Below are 22,507 nucleotides of genomic sequence, written 5' to 3' on the forward strand. Positions count from 1 at the left end.
GGTTGCTGTGGCAACTGCTCCCAGTAGTCAGATGAAGGTGTGTCAAGAGCATCGTCAAGTGAGAAAAAAAGGAGAAATGTGTGAGAGCGAGCTTGTCTTGTGTACTTTGATTCCGCCTTAACCAAGTCTGCCGCACAAGAATAAACCTGCTTCTCTTACACTGCAAAGGTCATGTTCGACTTTTTTGTGTGTGTCAATTAAAACTGTTAAACAGGATTCTGGCCTCTGATAGAGTTTAAAAGCAGGTAATTACACTCATTTGCTATATTCAATCAAAATAGAATAATAATAATCGAATAATGTCTTATTATTAATGATTATAATCATTAATAATAATCCTTCCATTTAAAAAGAATCTGATAATGATGCAGACATGTCAAAGTTAAAGCACAGGAAGCGGACATGTGGGAGCAAAATAAATCCATAAACTCAGCATGAAAAATGGCCTCTCAATACTATCTTCTCCCCCTATCTCGGTGGTAATAAAGAATATTCTGCTGGATGGTGCATGATTTATGGTCCCCTGGGTGACTCGGTCTGCTGCAGTCGTGTCGCACGTCCACGTCTCAATAGAGAAATGACCACCCACCTCATGACTTACAGTTTCATCACAGAGATAAAGCTATTAGTCTGAGATTACTGCAGTGGAGTCCATGTTGGGAAATATTAAAAATAATCTCTGTGTGAATAGTTACTGGGTATTTTTAGTTCCTAAACTGGGTTTTACTGACTTTTACAATCATTTCTGGACAAGAAGGCAACAATAACACCTCATCGCCTCAGCCTGAGGTACATGTCTAACAGGAACAAACGCATCAGCCCAGAGTCATGCAGAGGCTCCAGTCTGGTTTCCAGCTGATGCTGAGTCATTTCAATTATTGATTACTGTTGATTTATTAATGCTTATTTATTGCTGAGTAATTTAAAACTTCTCATGTTTCCCTTTCCTGTGTCTTTGAAAACAGTAAGATTATCTGCTTATATGCTTTTTTCTGCTCATATACTGGCTCCCAAAAATCCTTTTATCAAGCAATTTCATTTGTGCAGAGCTAAAAAAAATTCATGGTTAATAGGTAACTATGAGCAGTCTGAGGGGTGGCTGTTCTCCCAAGGAAAATGTCAGAATAAGCCTGTGACCAGCAAATGTTTATGCATGAGACGAAGCGTTAAGAAAGCAAAGGAGGTGATGAGGTGAGTCTGGTAGAGAGCCAGGTCAGTGTGGATGAAGGGGTCTGCAAACCTGACCCTGACCTGAATCTTGGAAACCTGTCCTTCACTGTTTATATCAGGTTTATAATATTACTGTTTTTTGTGCATGACCTTTAATAAAAGCGCAAAACTTTGTTAGACACCACGTTAATTTGAGCTTTATATGGTTGTTTTCTTTGTTTTGTTGCCCAGATCTGCGTGTGATTATTGTTATCAGATATATTTTTCTTAAAATAAACATTTCCTATCAACGCTGACTCTTCTCCGCTATAAAACGCACATTTCAACATTTTGCTCATTTCATCATAATACTGCCACCAGAAACCAGGCTCATTTAGCTCTACCTTAAATATGTTTGTTTTTTTCTTTTTCCTGAGCACTGTTTTTCAGTGTGCCGACCGGTCATGGCTGAACGGTTTCAAATTTCCATCAATTGAAAAGCGAATGACGAAAACTGCGTCAGTCGGTCGTTTCCTCGGGTAGGAGTGGATAACCTTGACAAATCCGCGCACGGTTGTAGCCCCCTTCATTCACTCGGCGTCCTTCTTCCGGCGCAGAGATGCCGTGATGGATCTCAAACAAGTGAAAGAGTGGGGCGTGTTAATTTGCCACTGTTGATAATGAGAGCCACTTCGTGCGTCACGGTGCGCTCTCCACCCTGCACGTCAATTGTTGGCAGTGCAGCATGTGATGCTCCGTCCTGCACTGTCCTGTGAGCGCTCAGTCAGTACCACAGCCGCACACACACATACACATGCTCGTGGTGGATGTATTCATGCCTCTCTCCAGATATTCTCTGACAACTGCGATCGCTTAAACCCGGATTATACTGCTGTACAAGACTCACGGTGAGAAACTCTTTTCCTGCCATTGCTTCATTTAACATTTCTTTCTGCTTAAAAGTAGTTTTAATTGTTCTGTGTCATACCTGAGATGCTTGCCAACTTTAAAGAGAAGTTGTGTTATGTTGCGAACAAAAAGGCATCAAGATTCAAATGTGCTCCGCGACGCACGCAGGTCTGGGCTCTGGAGTGACCTTGATTCTGCTCAGGACGAGCAGTGAAAACAGAGGCAGAGGTATCGCTGTCATCACCAGATGTCTCACCTGGTGCTCCAGACAGTGATCTCTGTCGTAGTGTTGATGATGGAGATTTTCACATCCTGCATGCTTTCAATTCACACAGTCCCAGCCTCTGAGGTCTAATGCTGCCATTTGGCCATTAAAGACATGCGTGCTTCAGACTTTTAACACTTTTTACTTTGTGAAACAGCTGATTAACCTTTAACTGTGGCTCAGACTTGTAGAGCTCGCTGATAATCGCAGGATCAGCTGATCAATGAAGTCTGGACATCTAATTGAGACTGATTGCAGAAGCTGATGTATACAGGGTTGCCTCTTTATAATCAAACTGCATTTTGCGTCGTGTGTGACACTGTCAATAAGTAACAGCACCTGTGTATGACTGTGTACATGTATCACTAATAACCACCTTCTAGCTAATAGGTGAGGTCCTTCATCCTTATCTGCAAATGAATATAACTTTTAACACACCGTGGTCTGTTTGTATGTCTTTGACATACTGCTTTTCATATATGCTGGTATCTCTTTTTAGCCACAGACTGTTGGCAAGAAACAGAAATCCAAATCATGTGTTTTTACTAGACTGATGATGCAGCTTGTATATCTAAAGCCAGGCCAGGTTGTAACTGTGCGGTGAGAGTCTCTGAAGGACAGCACAATGAATGACCTCAGATAAAGCGAGCCATACCCAAAGGTTTCTTCCAACCTTTTGCTGTAGTATGAAATTGCTCCACACAGACTCGGTCTTAGCATTAGCTGGGGTCATCTGAACTGTGTGCTGATTTTTTTTTTTTCCCAGAGGATTATTGGATGGGTTAGTTGATGTTTGCTGTTTTTATTTTTCCAGTGTTGGCCCCATGATGCAGTCGCTGATTGATATTACGTATCTACTGTAGCGTGGGATTGAATGACAAGACAGAAAAGCAGCACTCGGGTGGTTTTTACAGTTAATGCACACAGGATTATGAAGACTTGTGAATGGCTGCGCTTGGATTATTACATCATGGGATCATCTTGTTGTGCACAGAGGAGGAAATCTGTTTTAGGGATGTTTTGTTTTTTGTGGGGGGTTTTTTCTTTAGGACAGTAAAAGCGCATCAAGAATATGTAGGTTTGTTGTTGTCGGTAGAAGCTCTAAGAGGGTTTGTGGAGCATTTAAGGTCTGCTGAATCGGCTGATACGGAGGAAGCTTGTTTTAGGCTGATGTAAGCAGTGACGATGAGATCTCGGGCGCATCACTGCTGTAGCATCACGTGAAAGGTAGAGCACCTTCATTCAGCTCAAGTGTGGAACTAGAAATATGAGCTCACAATCACAGAGAATACTTTTTCTAGTTAATTTCTTTTTCTTTTCTTTTTCACTTCAGACCTCATATTTTGCAGTTTTTGCATCTCAATTGGAAAACATGATGGAGAAAAGAGCCCACTCAATAAGTAATGAGTCTGTGCAGGCCTGTGATGTGAATAAGGAGAACGTATGAGGGCACTTCATCCAAAGCATCGTGTTTACTTCCTCTATTACATTTGGGTTGAACCAACCACTCCCTCAAAGAGGGGTGGGGATGGATGTTGGCGCAAGGCTCCAGAGGATTAAAGGATTTACATGAAAAAAGCTTCACCAAAGTTAAGCTTTTCAGAACAGGGAAATTAAATAGAACAATTTGCAGGATTGGGAATTTTTGGGACCCGAAAACATTGCATGAGATACAAAGAGCTGCAGTGAGGGGCTTTGTTTCCGTTCCAATCACTGGTGAGCTTTTCTTAAATTCGGATACTGCATACAGTTGCAAGAAAATGGTAAAATGGTAAATGACCCGTATTTGTATAGCGCTAAGAATATGTGGAAAAGTCCTAATAAGCATAACCCAAGCAAACAACACAACAAGACCATTTATTTTTTAGTTAACCGATTCAATATTACGTCCCTATGTGGCAAAGTCGTGTGAATCTTTGCTTTCAGTATCTCAATGTGACCCATTTAAGTGGCACGAAGTGCAACTAAGCATTTGCCTTAACTATTGATCAGCCGTGTGTGATGGTGTGGAGAAGTGCACCCCAAAGCTCAGAGCACATTGCACTCCAACATCTCTGTGAGTTTCCTCACATGAGCGCCACACTTCTGGCCCTTTCACAATACTTTGTGTTGGTAATTTAAAAATATAAACCATCTATTGCTATCATGACTCAGTTTTTCAGTTTCAGATGTCTTGACATTTTTTTCTTTTAGAATTTGCTACCATAACTTAGACTTCATGAGTGCTGGCCCAAATGCAGAAAGGCCTACATCTTGACACAACAAGATCGTGTTTTACAGATGGGATAAGGTTCTTGTTTTTCTTTTCATATGAACCAAATGGTTTTTGGTGTTGTGCATCCACAAAGTCTCCTGACGTTACCACACAGCCCTAAAGGCTGTAAACGGACAGCAGTGATGTTGTCTTTGCAGCCCTGCATTCCTCTGTATTGTTGTTCTCCTGGTGGCAGACTCATAAGCATGTCCAATAGCCAATGTGACATTTAGTTACTTAAAAGTTACCCTGGAATCACGTGTGACCTCTCAAAATGCCCGACTGGTGGAGTCTAAATTCTTTAAAAAGGATTGTTTAATCCTCTCCAGCCTGATGAGCATCAGTCATCTTTTTTTCTCAGGTCCTCGGGTGTTCAGACAACTCATTTCTTCACGCCACGATTCACTTCCTTTTAGTGCTTTTCAGACTATATCAGAGGTCTGATATTTAAATGCTGCTCAGAGTCCACTAACATCTCAGCATCATCGCCTGTTGCTTTTATATTCAAATTTACTGCTAATACTACTCCTCATCACAAACGTATAATATTGGATCAAATTCTGCAATTAATCAATGTGACTGGTTCTGCTGGTTTCTAATTTTTTCCTTAAAGACTTGTAGTAACCTCTGGTAATGCTTTAGGTCACATTTATGCAGAAGCATAATAAAATTGTCCCCAAATCTTATTCGTACAGCTGTCTTTGTGACAAATTGTCTGTGATCCTGTCTTTATGGTGCCATTCTTTATTGGCTCTGGAGAGATATAACCATGTGTTACAATCCAGTGGCTTATTAGGAGGTTAACCAAGCAATAAATGGGGTATTACTTGTGTCAGCTACTGTACAAAGTGTTATTTAACGATCACAGTCAGGAAATTAGACTCACCAAGGGCAGAAACCTTCTACTATTTTATTCACAACGTAGATGCTTAACGTTGTTATCATTTAATAATACAACATCATTACTAAATTAAATGTTATGATGTCCAAACACCATTTTGGGTGCGACTATCGCTCTGTTTTGTTTTTCTGATGCAGGACTGAAGCCAAGAACTGAAATCCAGCAATCGCTCTTCAGCATCGCTCTTCCTTTCATCCCCACCTGACGTTTGGCCTCCGTCACTTCTTCCCGTCTCTCGCTCTCTGTTTCTCTCTCCACTCGCCCCCACCCCCACCCCCCTCCTGACCCTCAGCCTCCCTGATGCCTAAGAACAGCAAGGTGACACAGCGCGAGCAGAGCCATGAGCACGTCACAGAGTCGGTGGCTGACCTGCTCGCACACGAGGAGCCGCTCGACTACAAGAGCAGCTCCCTGAATGTCGGAGGGGCGGCGGGGAAGAAAGTCCCTCAGATAGAGGTCCCTGAAAACGATGGGCGACCCGCCTGGAACAGCAAACTGCAGTACATCCTGGCCCAGGTGGGCTTCTCTGTGGGCCTGGGGAACGTGTGGCGCTTCCCATACTTGTGCCAAAAGAATGGAGGAGGTGAGTCACAGGCAATACTTACAGCATTTACCACATATATACATTCTTCTTTTTAAATATGATTCATAACAGCCTGTCTGGGTCTTGAACTCTTTCAGGCATCCTACTCATGAGGATTTTGCACTTAAATTCTATGGAACTGATGAGAATTACATTTATTTCTTCATTTAATTAATTAACTCCCTTACATGTTACTCCACCAACACTGCCAGGAAGTAATTTATTATCAATTATCATTTATCCACATTCAGTTGTTATGATGATGGAGAAATTAGTTTGTGTCTTTGTGGCTCAACACTTTTCTTTTGACACTTACTGTAGTACTTTTTCCCATATTTAGCAGGTATTTATATTTCAGTCTCTGTGGAACAATTTTAGTCACAAATCTTTACAAACCCAAATGAAGACTGAGGTTAACGATGGCTTTGGTCTGAGAACTCATGATGTCACATTCATTTTGTAAAGTTGTGTTGAGCAATAACTCTTCAGGCTTTCTAAAGGTCTTTCAAAGGTTTTATTTGGGCATCGCCTGCTTTTTTCACTCATTTTCAGTCGTCCTGGTTCCTCACAGTGTTCAGAGCGATGTCACTGACCTATGAATCGTTCAAGCACAAAAAGGCACATAAGGGGATGAACCAGTGTTTTGTCTACACATAACAGACAACTTAGCAAAGAACCACTTATAAATTGTATTTTTAGGCACTTTGTTACTAGCAGGCATAAAATGTATATCTTACATAATGTTATATGTTTTTATAATGTATACATTTTTTTAGTTGAATCTACAAAAGACATCAAAAAATAACTGGGCTGAAAACCAGTGGCAACGGGGTTATGGAGTGATGACTCCAAATTAGAAACGCTGTTTCAAAGAGGTGTTCAGGAGAGAGGTACAACAGTGAGGGTCTACATTTTCCCAGCAAAATATAAGAGGTTATAAATAACAAACTCTAATACAAAGAGAAGCTAAATTTCAAAAGTAAAAAGAACTAAAAGCTACAGATCCTACAGCCCAAACAGAAATCAAACATGAAAACCATCCAGAAGAAATCTTATAAATGAACAGAAAATAACTAATAATCAGCAAGAATTAGCTTAGGGATTATAACAGATGCATGTGGATATTAAGAAAATACTCTTGTTAACATTTTGGTATTGATCGCTCAGTCCTATTCGAGCAATGGGATTTGTTTTCTTTACAGACAAGCATGTTCGTTTGCCACAGAGAGAGCTGTTCATCTCATGACCTTGACTATCAAAAACAACACGACACTTTCATTCATTTCAGCCCTGCCAAGAGAGCAGCTGTACTGTGCATAAAGCAGCCAAGTCTAAAAATAGCTGCATTATTGATTACTATAGCCAGTAGGGCAGGCCAGGCTCATCTGATACCCTGGTAAACAGAGAGCTGTATGGAGAATGAATGTAACTGTATGAGGTTTTATTTTTCTCAGGTATGCATGTACTCTATGTAATCGGAGGCGCATGCAGTGTAAACTGGTGTTCATTGTAGGAAAAACACCTTGTCATCATGGGCTGACAGATCTGCTCTTGCTTCATTGGTCTAAGTGTTTTTAGCTTTACTGCTTGTGTCTGACTTACAGCATATACGTAGGATTTATTGCCTATAGGCCAGATTTACTGCCAGTAATCTTCCACCAGCACTTGCCAGGTTATGCGATTTGACAAGCAGGCATTTTTCATTGTGTAATTTGCTGTCTGCCACCCAATTACAGACACATTAAAGATCAGGGTTGCTGGCCGCTACTGATGTGTGGACTCCTCTCTCGTTTCCTCCTTTCCTCAGGACACGCCTTTCTCTTTCTCGTTCAGCATCCTCTGTCATTCTTCCTCCTCTGAGATGCCTATCCTGCATCACATTTTTTAGTGGCCTCTGGTTTCAACTAGCGGGTGATGAAGTGGATTTCAAGTTTGGCAAGAGACCAGAATCGCTCACTAAATTTAACTTCCTCTTTATTTCAGCTTTCTGGATTTAGCCTTTTGCCTCCTCTCATCTCTCTGCCTCATTACTCCACCGACTGTGAGATGCATGTACTACTGAATGTAATTCCCGCTTCTGATGTATTAATAGTACATGTTTGCCAGCTATAAGTCTTTATATCCAGGATGATGACTCACCCCTCACACATAAAACACAGTTGCGTCCTGATGATTCCTCTCTGGATTAAGCTCCAAAGGGGACAAATTCAGACATCCTTTAAGATTAAACTATATTTCAAAGAATATTTATCAATGAGGCTGAGTTAAACAAAACAAGTTTTATTCCGGCAAAAATGCTGTCAGGAATATACCAGGTTATGCAATGGGTATTAATTTTTACTTCTACGTTACATCTGCGACGTACCCTGTGTGTAGTTAGCAGAGGGATTGCTTTCTTTAACTTGATCTGTTATTTTCTATTTAAATTAAAAAATGAAGGAAATGGACAGGAGGAAACAAAATTACTGAACTGACCAATCACAGTCATTGTGGGCTGAGTCGAAATAGTTATATTTTCTAGAGAGGTGCATCTCAGATCTTAGGTTGGGCCATAGGTTACGGTGTGGGGTTCCAGAAGGGTTAGTACTTAAGACGTACAGTGAATATTTAACCCAGACACAAAATCCACTGTCAGTCTTCATCACAGCAACAACAACAGCTGCAAACCCAAAAAACTGCAGGTAATTTTGTCAGAGACACCCTCCATAACAGACAGCAGTGCATAGCTGCAGTTTAACAAGCTGAAGCTGCACAAGTCACCTTTGTAGGAGTTCTTAAGTCAGTGATCTGGCAAGTAGTCAGCAAACAGCGGGGATGCTCTCAATCCAGTTCATTACGTTTTTTATTTAGTTAATTGTAGTTTTAGTGGTGTGAGCCAATGGTTATTGAAGCCATCGGTTGACCATTTTCACTGTAGTTAAACCAGATGTAACAGACAACAGAATAGAATAGAGTCGCCCTTTATTGTCACTGCACAACGAAATTGTGGGAGGGAAAAAACTCGTGCGCCGCCCGGGAATCGAACCCGGGTCGCAAGAATGGGAATCTTGCATGATACCACTACACCAGCGGCGCAACGGTATACCGCTAATGGAGGCCCATCATAGCATAGCCCGCTTTACCGTGCACTTTATCCTATCGCATAAAACCTGAGAGCAGTGACTGAGGGTGTTTAGTGGGATCACGCGAGAAGTAAAAAGGTTATTTTCCCACAGTTTGATACAACTGTCCTACTTTTACTGTAGCAGCCAGAGGACACCCAGTGCTACCCATTAGCGTAGCACTAGCATTTTACAGCATGAAAAAGCTCCCTATCCAGGGGGACAAGGACTTGTGATTTCCTGTGTAAGTTAGCCAACCAAACAGCAACACTTTTTTCCTAGAAACACCAAATCTTTTTTGTTTGTTTGTTTTTTCAGGCGCCTATCTGGTTCCTTACTTCATCCTCCTCCTCATTATTGGCATCCCTCTCTTCTTCTTGGAGCTGGCAGTGGGTCAGAAGATCAGGCGTGGAAGTATCGGGGTGTGGAACTACGTCTGTCCCCGCCTGGGTGGAATAGGAATGTCAAGTCTGATGGTAAGCTGAGATGCTTCTGTTCCTGTAAGGAGTGTGAGACAGAGCCATCATCTTTTTAACTGTGAGCCAAATGTACACTCTTTCTTTAGCAGTGCTCTTAAAGTCTTTAGCGGCTCCATAGGAAGCAGTTTGACAAGTGAAGCATGGTGATGAGATCAAAGAGGTTCTATCTATTTATCTATCTAGTTAAAGTTATATCTTGATGCAGGTTTATGAAGGTATTGACGTGTCTGAGAGTGGAAGGTAGTCTTACTTCAGAGCTGCAGAAGTAGCTATAAATATCTCACAGAAGATCACTGTTGAAAAGAGAGCACTTCAATTATTCATGCTTCCCTCAACCTTATTTAGCTTCTGAATGTCCTTGCTGGCAAGGCTGCTCCAAAGACTGACAGCAGCATTGGGACATGCACAAAGCACCTGCCTCATTTGCATGTTTTTCTCACTCTGCACAGATGATCCTCTGCACATGTGATGTCTATATCAAACCTGACATCACATATTTGTACCTCATTAAATGTTATCTGGCTGTTTCTGTCGCATAACGCCATCTATCTGTCTGTAGGTGTGCGGCTTTGTGGGTCTCTACTATAATGTGATCATCGGTTGGAGCATTTTCTACTTCTTCCAGTCTTTCCAGTATCCTCTCCCATGGAGTGACTGCCCAATCAGAAAGAATGGGACACTTGCCAGTGAGTTTATATGAACTTACTTTAGTGCAATACCAACATTTGTTAATTGACAGTAAACGCTGTTTCACAGATGCATTTCTCTCCAAAATCTCATGGTAGTCCCTCTCATTAGTTGTGCAGTTACAAAAGATGACTAAAGGATACTGCCTCCAATGCCATTCTGCTAGGATGGCTATAGATAAACAGGAATGACAGTTTTGTGCAGACACAGGTTGCCCAAAATGTAAAGCTAAAGTTTAAAGTGCAGCAACTTAAGTTTAGCTATGTAACATGGTTTAGTTATTCCAAACTGTGATATTTCCTGCATATAACCAAAGTTAAAGGAAAAACCCTGAAGACTGATCTGGACTTAATGTCAAGAGTCTCTTGGCTAAGAAGAGGAATTTGGGGATGGAAAAGCAATTTTCCTTTTAGGCAACAATTTAAAGAAAGGATACAAAAAGAGTTCGTATTTTTTCTCTCATAGGGTTCAGAAATTCACACATGGGTCTTTCAGACAGTGGGAACAAACAGCCAGTATGAGGATTAAGATGAAAGACAGTTTGGATTCTTGAATTCTCGTAAAACCACCAATAACTTGAAGTTAATATTTGGGCCACTCTTCATTACAACATCGCTTCAGTTCATTGAGAATTGTACGTGTTTGTTTATGCGGACGCTGCACCGGTCCGTCGTGGTGAAGAGGGAGCTGAGTGTAAAAGCGAAGCTCTCAATTTACCGGTCGATCTACGTCCCTACCCTCACCTATGGCCACGAGCTGTGGGTAGTGACCGAAAGAACGAGATCGCGGATACAAGCGGCAGAAATGAGCTTCCTCCGAAGGGTGGCTGGCCTCTCCCTTAGAGATAGGGTGAGAAGTTCGGCCATCCGGGAGGGGCTCAGAGTAGAGCAGCTGCTGCTCCACATCGAAAGGAGCCAGCTGAGGTGGTTCGGGCATCTGACAAGGATGCCCCCTGGGCGCCTCCTGGGTGAGGTGTTCCAGGCATGTCCCACCGGGAGGAGGCCCCGGGGCAGACCCAGGACACGCTGGAGAGATTATATCTCTCGGCTGGCCTGGGAACGCCTTGGTATTCCCCCGGATAAGCTGGAGGAGGTGGCTGGGGAGAGGGAGGTCTGGGCCTCTTTGCTTAGGCTGCTGCCCCCGCGACCCGGCCCTGGACAAAGCGGATGAAAATGGATGGATGGATGGATGTTTATGAATAACTCTCTTAAGTTCCCATCGCAGCATTTCTCCCATGTTGAGGTCGGCACTTTGACTGGCTTTTTGCAGAGTCGATTCTTTTCTTTTTCAGACGTTCTGTTGTAGGTTTATTACTGTGCTGTGCTGTGATTGTTGTCGTGACCTAGCTGTGGCCAAGCTTTAGCTGTCGAACAGATGGCCTCACTTTTGACTCTAGATATCTTCGGCATATCGAGAGGTTCATGCCTCACTGAATGACTGCAAGGTGCCGAGGTCCTGTGGCTGCAAAAACAAGCCCAAATCATCACCCTTCCACTACCATGCTCGGCAGTTGGTTTGGGGTGTTTGTACTCACATGCTGCATAGAGCAGGGCGATATGACCAAAAATATTTATCACGATATACATTTGAAAATTTGCGATAACGATATAACTGACGATATAATTGACACTAGACAAAATACTTTACAACTCCACAACTTTATTAGTGCAAAAAAAAAAACCCCAATGTATTTTCACTTAAACAAGCAGCTGTTTTTTATCTGCATTAAAGTTATATAAAAATTTAACAGTGCAAATGCAAATTCCTTGCTGACAGTTTAACCAAAAGGCATTTCCAGTGGAAATTGGCCGACAATGAAAACAAAGGCACTGCACATTTGCGTTTTACCCATATTCTATCGTGATATTTCATTTTCTTATCGTTGCCCAACATTATACCGGTATTACCGTGAGCGGTACGATATGAGGTAGAGCTCTTTGTTTTTCTGCACTTTCTCTGCACAGTCTGCGATGAATTTGCTTGGATGTTCACTCCACGGAAGATTGTGGCATTGTGTTAATACACACCGGAACGTTCCAGTTTTTATAGAGGTGGTCACTCTTGCTACGTACTGTTGTTACTTACAGTCCTGTGAAAATCGTTCTTTTTCACATGACCGTACAGGAAAACTGTCTTAACTGCAGGTCACTGATGCATTTAATGCAGGCCGCTTAGGGTTTGATTTTTAAAGGTTCAGTATGATGAGAAAATCATGCTACTGATTTGGTGAAACATTGCAGATTGCACATAATTCTCACAGTTATACTTCAATGGATTGCTGTGTTACAAAGCTTCAGTCTTCATCAACACTCCTGAGCAGAAGACACAAGCTGTCTTCCCTTCACTACAACTTTCTGTCAAGACTTCACTTGCCTAATCCAGATTAAAACCCACTGGAACTTATTCGATTAGTGGTGATTATATTGTAAACCCTGGGGCAGCCAAAAACCAGCATGTGAATGACTCAGCAAGGCTGGCAGAAAGACGGGGGAAGCAGAGATTCATGCTGAAGGACGCTAATGCTGAAGGACAGCAGCAGACTGTAAAATATTTCACGGCCGCTGTGATGACATACACGTGGAAGCAAATCGATCAACAAACATAGTAAAGAACAACTTGATTCAGTTTAATTTGTGAAGCATTTTCACCTGCTTGTGCTTGACTTTTTTCTGTGTGCCGTGTGTGTCTCTGCACAGATAAAGCTCAGTAATACGTGATCATATTATCACAACACCGCTGCCTCTACTCTCAGCCACACACAGTATATTTCATTTCTTCAAGGTAACAAGTTAATACACTGTGAGGAAAATCTCAAGGGTTGTGACTTTGAGTTGTGTGTTTTGCATACCAAGTACACAGATGACCTTGTGTAAGTGAGAAATATAAACCAGCCAAATCTTGTAATACTGACCCCGAGCAAACATCCTCTGCACCAGTATACTCTCCTTTCGCTCTCCTCAGGCTCCCTGCAGTCTTTTCAAACCTTTTCTCTTCTTGCTTCCTCATTATCACCCAAATTAAACTTTTCTTTCCTGTCATCTACAGTTGTGGAGCCAGAATGTGACAAAAGCTCGGCTACGACCTATTTCTGGTACCGGCAGACTCTGAACACGACCAGCACCATCGCAGAGAGCGGCGGCCTCAACATCAAAATGACCCTGTCTCTGCTGGTAGCCTGGATCATTGTCTGCCTCGCCGTCATTAAAGGAATCGCTTCCTCTGGGAAGGTTGGGAAACCATGACACAGAAACATTTAGGAGAAAAGTGTGGAGGCTTGTTTTTTGCTGAATTGATGTCTTTTTCTTTTGCACCTGTACAGGTGATGTACTTCAGTTCTCTTTTCCCCTACGTGGTGCTGTTCTGTTTCCTGGTCAGGGGTTTAATGCTGAAGGGCTCAGTAGATGGTATCGCTCACATGTTCACTCCCAAGGTTAGGATGGAAGAGTCATTGTTCCTCACCTCTGTTTTTTCAACCATGCATGCTAACAAAAGCCTCTCCTCACATCTCAGTTGGAGAAGATGCTGGAGCCGCAGGTGTGGAGGGAGGCCGCCACCCAGGTCTTCTTTGCCCTTGGTCTGGGTTTTGGAGGAGTCATTGCCTTCTCCAGTTACAATAAGATTGACAACAACTGCCACTTTGATGCCGTGCTCGTCTCTGTCATCAACTTTTTGACCTCCATTTTGGCCACACTGGTTGTGTTTGCTGTGTTGGGCTTCAAGGCAAACATCATGAATGAAAAGTGTGTTGTGGAGTAAGTTGAACACTGTTTTTTTGGGGGGGGGGTTTTGGCAACATTGAATGTAACCCCCCAAAAAAGAAACAAAAGTCCGACAGCAAGGTTCATGAGTACTGCATATTAACCAAAAATCACACCTCAAAGTTACAATCCCCACAGTCTTTATGTTATAAACAGTGGCAGTTATCCTTATTTTCTGTCACATATATGTTGTTACAGTGATGGATCCTCATATTTTCAGATACTGTGGTCAGTGCACGTGCGAGCAGTGCTTTCGAGCCAAAAGGCCCATCTTCAGATTGTTCTGAGTTCTTGGTTTCTGATGGTGTTTTTCTGTTCGTGACTCTATCTGATGTCAAAGACGGGGAAAGTCCCCGCTTGAAGACAAGATGATTCTTCTCAAAGTTTTAGCCTCATATAATAAATGTACAAACCTGCTATTCCAACTTATATGAGGACCAGACAATCAGGGGAAAGTTGAAAATTTAATTAAATTATGATGTCTTTTGTTTTTTTAATAAATTTGAAACATGCAAGCTACTCTGGTAGAGTCCAAGAATATAAAATAATAATAATAATAATAATACATTTTATTTGAGGGCGCCTTTCAAAAACCCAAGGTCACCTTACAAAAGAACAAAATTAATAAAAGAAGCAATAGTCATAAAATACATAAAATCAGTTAAAATTGCAAAGCAGAACTTGACAACAGATGAAATGAGCACTAAAGCGAATAAGCCAGTTTGAACAGAAGTTTTGAGCTGTGACTTAAATGCGGGAAGAGAGTCTATATGTCTTATGGCTGGAGGAAGAGAGTTCCAGAGCCGAGGAGCAGAGCGACTGAAAGCTCTGTTCCCCATAGTGGTGAGACGTGCGGACGGAACAGTAAGATGAATAGCAGATGAGGATCTGAGCGGGCAGGAGACAGTGGTGATATGGAGCAGGTCACACAAAATAAGGGCAGGGATAGCTCAGTGGGTAGTGTGGTCACCTCATGATCGAAAGGTTCCACTGAATGGTTACCCTGAGGTACCCCTGAGCAAGGTACCGTCCCTACACACTGCTCCCCGTGCGCCTGATTTGCGGCTGCCCACTGCTTCACTGTGTGAATGGGTTAAATGCAGAGAGAGTAATTTCTCCACGGGGATCAATAAAGTATACATTATTATTATGTATCTGGAAATGAGCATAATTTGAACTATGGGAGGAAGCCAGAGAGCTTATTTTGAGGTCACAGCACTAACCACTGCATGAAAAATGCATGTATCCATTTACTCTTTTAAAAATACATGTTTTTGGCACATTAACAAGTTAAAACTCCGTAAATTTGTTCCAAACGCAAAGTACAGGAGTAAAAACCACAATTTTTGTTGCGCTTTTTACCTACCTAATTATTTATGAGGAAAAAAATCACATCCTTTATAAAGAATATGAGGATACCAAAGTGTAAGCTAAATAGGTCTAAATTGTCTCTATTGTGATCATTTATTAAATTACTGAGTGGTAGGTGAAATTGTAAATGGATGTTTGTATCTAATTTAAGAGACAATTTAATCTAATTTAATTTAATCTAATCTTTAAGTAATTTAACAGCAACAGTTTTTTTTTCAAGAAATTGTACCTTACATGGCTTTTTGTCAGAGCATCAGTCAAGCAGTGTGGCACAAAATATGTATTGGATTCATTGTGATTCTGACCTTTTCTGTCTGCAGGAATGCAGAAAAGATCCTGGGATACCTCAACTCCAACGACCTGAGTCATGATCTTATTCCTCCACATGTGAACTTTTCCCATCTCACCACGTCGGACTACGCTGAGATGTACGGGGTCATTAAAACGGTCAAAGAGGACAGCTTTCCCCAGCTGGGTCTGGAGCCGTGTGTTCTGGAGGATGAGCTGAACAAAGTGAGCCTTTGGCACACATAACTCAGCTGAATCCACAGCATGTTCTGTGTTTCACACCTCTCAATGTCTCTCTGCAGGCTGTCCAGGGCACCGGCCTGGCCTTCATCGCCTTCACAGAAGCCATGACGCATTTCCCAGCATCTCCCTTCTGGTCAGTCATGTTCTTCTTCATGCTCATCAACCTCGGTCTGGGCAGCATGATCGGCACCATGACTGGCATCACCACACCTGTCCTTGACGCCTACAAAGTCCAGAAGGAGCTTTTTACAGGTACGCCGCTCCCCAGCACCACCGCCACACTGACTCCCTCAGCCTCTGTGCTATTAGTAGTTGAAACCCCTTGCTCAGCACTTAGAAAGGATTAAAGTACATCTGGGAATGAGCTGCATTAGTATTTATGTGCTGTGAGCAAACTGAATGGAAAGCAGAAACAGGAAATAATAGCACTTAATGGCAAATAAAACCTTTTTAATTCTCATCTGTTTTTTCAAACTTTTTCCTAATCTTTTCTTCCAAATGAGCTCCAATTGTTTCTGTGTTTGTTTCAGTGTGTTGCTGCATCATCGCTTTCTTATGCGGCTTGTTGTTTGTTCAGCGGTCGGGAAATTACTTTGTCACCATGTTCGATGATTACTCGGCTGGTCTGCCTCTCACTGTAGTGGTCATCCTGGAAAATCTGTCTGTTGCTTGGATATATGGCACCAAAAGGTGAGGCTAACTACAAGATGCTGCTCAAAGCTGTGTATCAAACTACAAAAGTGTATCCAAGGAAAGGATCCTTACTGCAATTTGTTGTTCTTCGTCAGGTTCATGCAGGACCTGGAGGACATGTTAGGTTTCCGACCTTATATCATCTATTTCTACCTTTGGAAGTACGTCTCCCCTTTCTGTCTTATCGTTCTCATCTCGGCCACTGTCATCGAGATGGCCATCAGCCCACCAGGATACAACGCCTGGGTTCAAGAGCTGGTCAGTCTGTCTGTGTGTGTGTTTGTGCTGTTTTGGTGTAAAAGAAGTTTTCAAATGCTTCACTCAGGGAAAAGAAGCTAAAACATGACACGAAAACTGCTAAAATGTAAGCAAAATGTCCAACAGCAACAGTCGTATTTGACAAATTGTACTTCGTTTTTCACAGGATTGCATACCGTGTCTCTGTGTGAGTAAGAATAAAAAGCACAGAATAAATTCCCACCATTACACAGCCACACAGGGTGTACTTTGTAGGAGTGATTGGGGGGTTAGTTTTCACCTGGAACGTTTGAAAAGTGTTTCCTTTTCATTTCACCCCTCTGTCATTTTAGGCTCAGGAACGCTTCCAGAGCTATCCTCCCTGGGCTCTGGCCATGTGCTTCGCTCTTATCGCTGTGGCCATGCTTCCGCTCCCTGTTGTCTTCATCGCCCGACACTTCAACTTGATGTCAGATGGCTCTAACAAGCTGTCTGTCTCTTACCATAAATCTATGATGAAGGACATATCCAACCTTGAGGAGCAGGATGAGGCTAGATTCATCCTTGGAGGCAAACCAGGCGAGGCCCCATCATCAGGGCCAGCACGTAAACCCTTCCTGACACCTGGAGGAAACAAACCCATGGACTCCCTGTCTCCAAACATCTGCTATGGTACTAGCTACCAAAATGCTGCCATAAGCCCCACCACACCAACTACACCAAGCACACCTCTCACACCAGAGTCTGACTCTTGACTGTTGCCCAGCCTTGACAGACTCCCCTCTGACCACCCCTGTAGCACAACTTTACCCATGAGGTCTCCACTGGAGCTCAGTGCAGCTCCAGGAATCCTCACCACTGCCCTGCTAACGCCACAAAACTGTACGTAGCCATCCAGTTTATGAGCGCTTCCAAAATAACACGAAGGAACTTCATGAGAAGATTTCCAGAATGTTTCCAAGCATCTGGAAGTTAGAAAACAGGAAATAAGGGATGCATTTCACTGTTTTACAATAAACGAAACTCTGGAATCAGGTTGAGATTAACAGTGACACACTACATCTGTATATATTTAAAAACATCAGGTTAATGTGTTCAGAATGAAGTTCTGTGATCTGATTTTCTTTGCCTTAGTTTAAGGATCCCCTAGCAGACACCGACCCCATAGTATAAGGACAATGTCTGCACAGTGCAGGTAGTGTGAAAGAGTGAATGTAGTAGAGTTTGTGAGGTTCTGCTGGTTTCCTATGTAGCAATAATGGGTGTCAAAGCCATGTACCACTTAATACGCAGCAGGTTTTCTTTATATTAGATGTTATGCAGTCGACAAGGTGCAACTGAAAAGTTCCAAAACCATACCTGATTCAGATTTGGACAAATTGTTCTTCAAGGTCATGCTCAGCACAGCTGTGGAAAGTCCCATTTTCACTCCACAGTGTGCGCTGTGAATTCAAGTCACAACTAAACTCTACTGTAACGTCCTGAGGTGTCTGAGGAAGACATTCACAGCAAACCACCTGACCTGTGGTGTTTGCCACTGTGTGATGGCACACAAGGAATCAAAAAAAACAAAACACTCGACTCTGTATGTTTAAGAAAATGACTTTAAAGGTGAGCACTTCCAAATTAAGATCAGGTAACGTTTTTGGCCACAGACTCGCAGCTCTGTTCTGATGCCGTGAGATTTGTTTTCATAGGACTATGATTTGTAAAATATGCTAAAACGACTCTAAAGGCACCCGTTTATGTTCCAATCAGACCCCACATCCACCTCCTCCTGTAATTTGCGTGTAGAGTCTGTTGTTGTTGTTCATTTTGTAAAAACAAAAAAAGGTGTAAAATCACAATGTACAGTATAGTTATAGTAATGTAACATACCTTTAGGACTCTGGGTTTTATTAACCGGGAGCTCAAACCACTGTTTCATTATCCATCACTCTCACGTCTTCGTCTCCGTGCTGTAGAAACACACTCATTTCAGTTTCTCCACCAAAGAGTTAAAAGTAAACAACAAAACACTTGAAATCTGCTCCAGAATAACAGACCTGTTACACTGGACTGCAGTGAAAGTGAACTACAACCCAAAACACAACGCGGGCACGAAGCTCGCAAACTTTGCTTTTCTCCTCCTTCAAAAAAGCACAAAGGAGATTTTGACTCACTGAGCACAAGCAGATTATTGGCTGGAATTGTCTCAAGCATTGATCCACATTTTAAAATGAACTCCTGCCGAGACATATTATGGGACACACAGCAATATATATTTATATTGGCGCACAAACTGTGTTAACTTTGAACAAAAAAAATGAACTTAAAATAAGAAAAATAGCTACGGACCAAAAGATTAAAAAGCAAAAATTCCAATTCTGTGAACTTATCAGCCGACCTGATAGTGTGCACCTTTGAAAGCCTTAGACTCCTCATGCACAGACAGAAGTACACATGCACACACATACACACTGCTCTCTGTGTTACAGGGCCTGCCGTGGCGCAGCAGGGATTACGGTGATGGTCGCTGACTTGAGTTGAAACTGAGCACATTTAAATTCCTATTTAAAGGAATCTTTAATTTATTTTTTTAATCACAATATTTACAGCCATGGTGTTTAGGTATAAATGGACTATATTTATATTCCTGTATATTTGCTGTTACGTAGGCGTGATGAATTACAAAGATTTATCTTTTACAAGCGTTTAGTATGTATACTGTGTATTTTAATCTTGTGTGACGCTTATTGAGTCTGTACATTTTAGAACTGTTCTGTAGTTTGTGGAGCTGATCGTGGACATGAAAATGATGCTGCACTGTGGAGCTGATGTACGGTCTTGTTTAGTCGTGTGTGTGTCCACTTCCGGTTTAGTGGTCTAATCGTTCACCGAAAGATGCTCTCAAAATGTCCTGTTAGCCAACAGGTTCATGAAAGGCTGTCTCTAAAATATGTTTAGCGTAGATGACACAGCATGCTAACATCCTGAGCAGATATCTTTCCAGATGTATACAAAACTTGCAAGCACTTTTTTTTTTTTTTTAGGTTGAACCACTCTGAGGTCACCCATTGATTTTGGACTTTGTTCAACTTTTTAATCCTCGGGTATTTGGACAAGAGGGTGGCATGCTAAGTTATAAGCTAAAGTTAGCAAGCTTGCTACTAAGCTGCATTCATAATCTGTACAGCTTCAATGCACAATAATAAACACCTGCTAATAAAGCTCAACAACAAGGTTCCAGAAAGTAAATTTCTCCACAGGGATTTTAATTATGAGCTATAATGTTTTAGCCGTCTAAAGTAGACTCACTACGAGCTACGACATAATCAAACAATAGTGCGACAATTAGTGATGTGCGGATCGATACTGAAATATCGATTCCTCCGATACCAGTCATTTATGTTCTAGAATCGATTCTCACATTAAAATATTGATATTTTAGTAATTTAGGGTAAATTTGTAGTTTATCATTAACAGGAACACAGTGGAAATAACCTATTTCATTCGGATTGTCTACAATTGGAAGGAACGACTTCCTCTTCCATTCAAATAGCGCACAACTTCAGGTTTTTTATTTCTATATGATGAACTGCATTATTAAGTGATAAGAACAAGTAATCTGATGTCCTGTAATCATTATGACACTATAATTTGAGATACAATAAATAAAATACGTTTTTGTACAAGGTATCGGTATCAGATCAGTATCGTCGATACCACCCTGAATTTTACTTGGTATCGGATTGGAAAGGAAATCAGTGGAATCGCACATCACTAGCGACAATCTGCTCCTGTGGAGACCAAAGAGTCTGCATGAGATGGAAAAGAACTACACTACCCACAATCCTAAATTGAAAAAGTGACATCTCTGATTATGGAGGTTGTTGTTATCCAGATATATTAGATTAAAAAACATGTAGCCAGCACAGAGTCAATAAAAGGGAAATTTATCCATAGAAGCAAAGAACATTTTTCATTTTTAGTGCTTCAAAGGTTAGCATCTTAACATGGGAGCCTATAGGGATTGACTCACTTTTGGAGCCAGCCTCAAGTGGCCACCAGAGGAACTGCAATCCTGGAGGTTGCTGCTTGGGTGGTCCACACCTTTGCAAATTTATTTAGGGGCAGGTGAAAAATTGCTGATTCAAAAACACAGCATCCAACAAGAAGCAAGATGACTATTATCAGCGTCCTCCAAAGCATCTCCATCGACATCATTAAAATAAGGTGTCGTTCATACAGAGTAACGCAACAGGCATCACTGGGTTTTTTATGCACTCAGAAGTAACATTGATGAAATACTCACTTCTGCCCACATCAGAGACAGACAAACACTTTACTGGAAAAATCATATATATATATTTACTGGATGCAATCTTTTGCATCCAGTTTGGGGGGAAAAACACAGACACATGTATCAGGAATATGCTGTGTTTTTTTCAACTGCTCTATATGTGGAAAAATACAGTTTCCTTTAACAGTGTAAGGATTCAGAAATGAATGTAACACGGTAGGTTTGATCCACAAAGTGGGATTTTTCTTTCTGTTTGATTGGTTTTGTTTTTCTCTCTGAATCAAACATTTTCAGCTTCCAAGCACATTTTTCATCCAAGTTTGCACGGAGAGACCTGAGCAAAGGATTTGGCTAATCCTCCTTTGGCAATGTTTTCGCCCCCTGGTGGTAGCTCTATGAACAGCAAGTTGTCACAGTCCATTCAGGAATTAGTTTTCTGCTGTGTAATGAGTGGATCACTAGTGTGGTTACAGATGTTTTGTGTTTGGTGTGTGAGCCGTTTTAGTGTAAGAGTGTATCACGCAGACATCTCTGGTGTGTTCATGTCTGTAAATAATGTTATGTAACCAAACTATTCTGGAGACAGATTTTATTAACGTGATGTAGATTAATGTCTTAAAAGTTTTAGCAGTAAGTATAACAAAAGTTAGAAATGAATGTGATCAATGCACTTTTTTCACAAGACTGCAAAAAGCTAACGTCTGTTTTCGTTGTCTTGTTTCCAGTACATTTAAAATTTGATGAAAAGCAATATGATGTTATTTAAATGACAGAATAACTGTGGCTGAAAGCAAATCCTGTCTGTGAAAAGCAATCCTTAGAAATAACCCCCAACACTGGTGTGTGCACATGTGTGTGTGTGTGTGTGTGAGATGTGAGTTTGGCTTGGTGTGTGCAAAGCCTTAGTGAGCACACACTTCAAACAGGAGACACATGTCCCTTTACAGCTTCCCTCTCTTTCCTCTTTCATTTTATGAATGTATCATACTGAGAAATACTGTAAAAATTGTGACCATAAAAAAATTATTCTAATAAAGAGTGGACAAGCTGCTGTGACGTTTCTGGACTTTTTTGGTTTAAATTCATTCTCGGTCAAAGTAAACATGATTTATCAGATGTTGGTGGTGATCGATACATCAGCCAGTACTATTTTCTAGAGTACTATTTTCAGTGTCGGCATTTATTACAGCCGATAAATGAACATTTTAAAAGTGAAGAAGAGACGACCTGCAACGCTGGGAGTGTTGATGTTACATAGTTTGTTTCGGCTCTTCAACTTCCCTGTTGGCAACACGTGTCTGGAACAT

The 22,507-nt window shown here is 41.6% G+C and overlaps 1 protein-coding gene and 1 non-coding gene across 3 annotated transcripts; one reads left to right on the forward strand and one right to left on the reverse strand.

Annotated features, from left to right (window-relative positions):
- The first annotated feature begins 1,702 nt into the window (after positions 1–1,702).
- LOC146669928 (sodium-dependent neutral amino acid transporter SLC6A17-like) lies at positions 1,703–22,252 on the forward strand. Of its 2 annotated transcripts, XM_085406581.1 has the most exons (12): positions 1,703–2,057; positions 5,616–6,061; positions 9,481–9,638; positions 10,201–10,327; positions 13,374–13,555; positions 13,648–13,758; positions 13,839–14,080; positions 15,778–15,970; positions 16,048–16,240; positions 16,519–16,678; positions 16,777–16,939; positions 17,272–22,252. In XM_085406581.1, exons 2-12 carry the CDS (start codon positions 5,779–5,781, stop codon positions 17,671–17,673), a joined length of 2,214 nt encoding a protein of 737 aa, XP_085262707.1. In that variant the 5' UTR covers positions 1,703–2,057; positions 5,616–5,778; the 3' UTR covers positions 17,674–22,252. The 2 variants fall into 2 exon arrangements, with proteins under 2 accessions (XP_085262707.1, XP_085262708.1); XM_085406582.1 differs by lacking the exons at positions 1,703–2,057; positions 5,616–6,061 and adding an exon at positions 8,571–9,261.
- Positions 9,066–9,136, reverse strand: trnag-ccc (transfer RNA glycine (anticodon CCC)). The gene has a single exon. It is a non-coding gene; the product is annotated as a tRNA-Gly (tRNA).
- Positions 22,253–22,507: the final 255 nt, after the last annotated feature.

Source organism: Rhamphochromis longiceps, linkage group LG5, assembly GCF_057381845.1.
Source record: "Rhamphochromis longiceps isolate RC_006_pf linkage group LG5, R_longiceps_female_GT1.1, whole genome shotgun sequence".
Lineage (NCBI taxonomy): Eukaryota > Metazoa > Chordata > Actinopteri > Cichliformes > Cichlidae > Rhamphochromis > Rhamphochromis longiceps.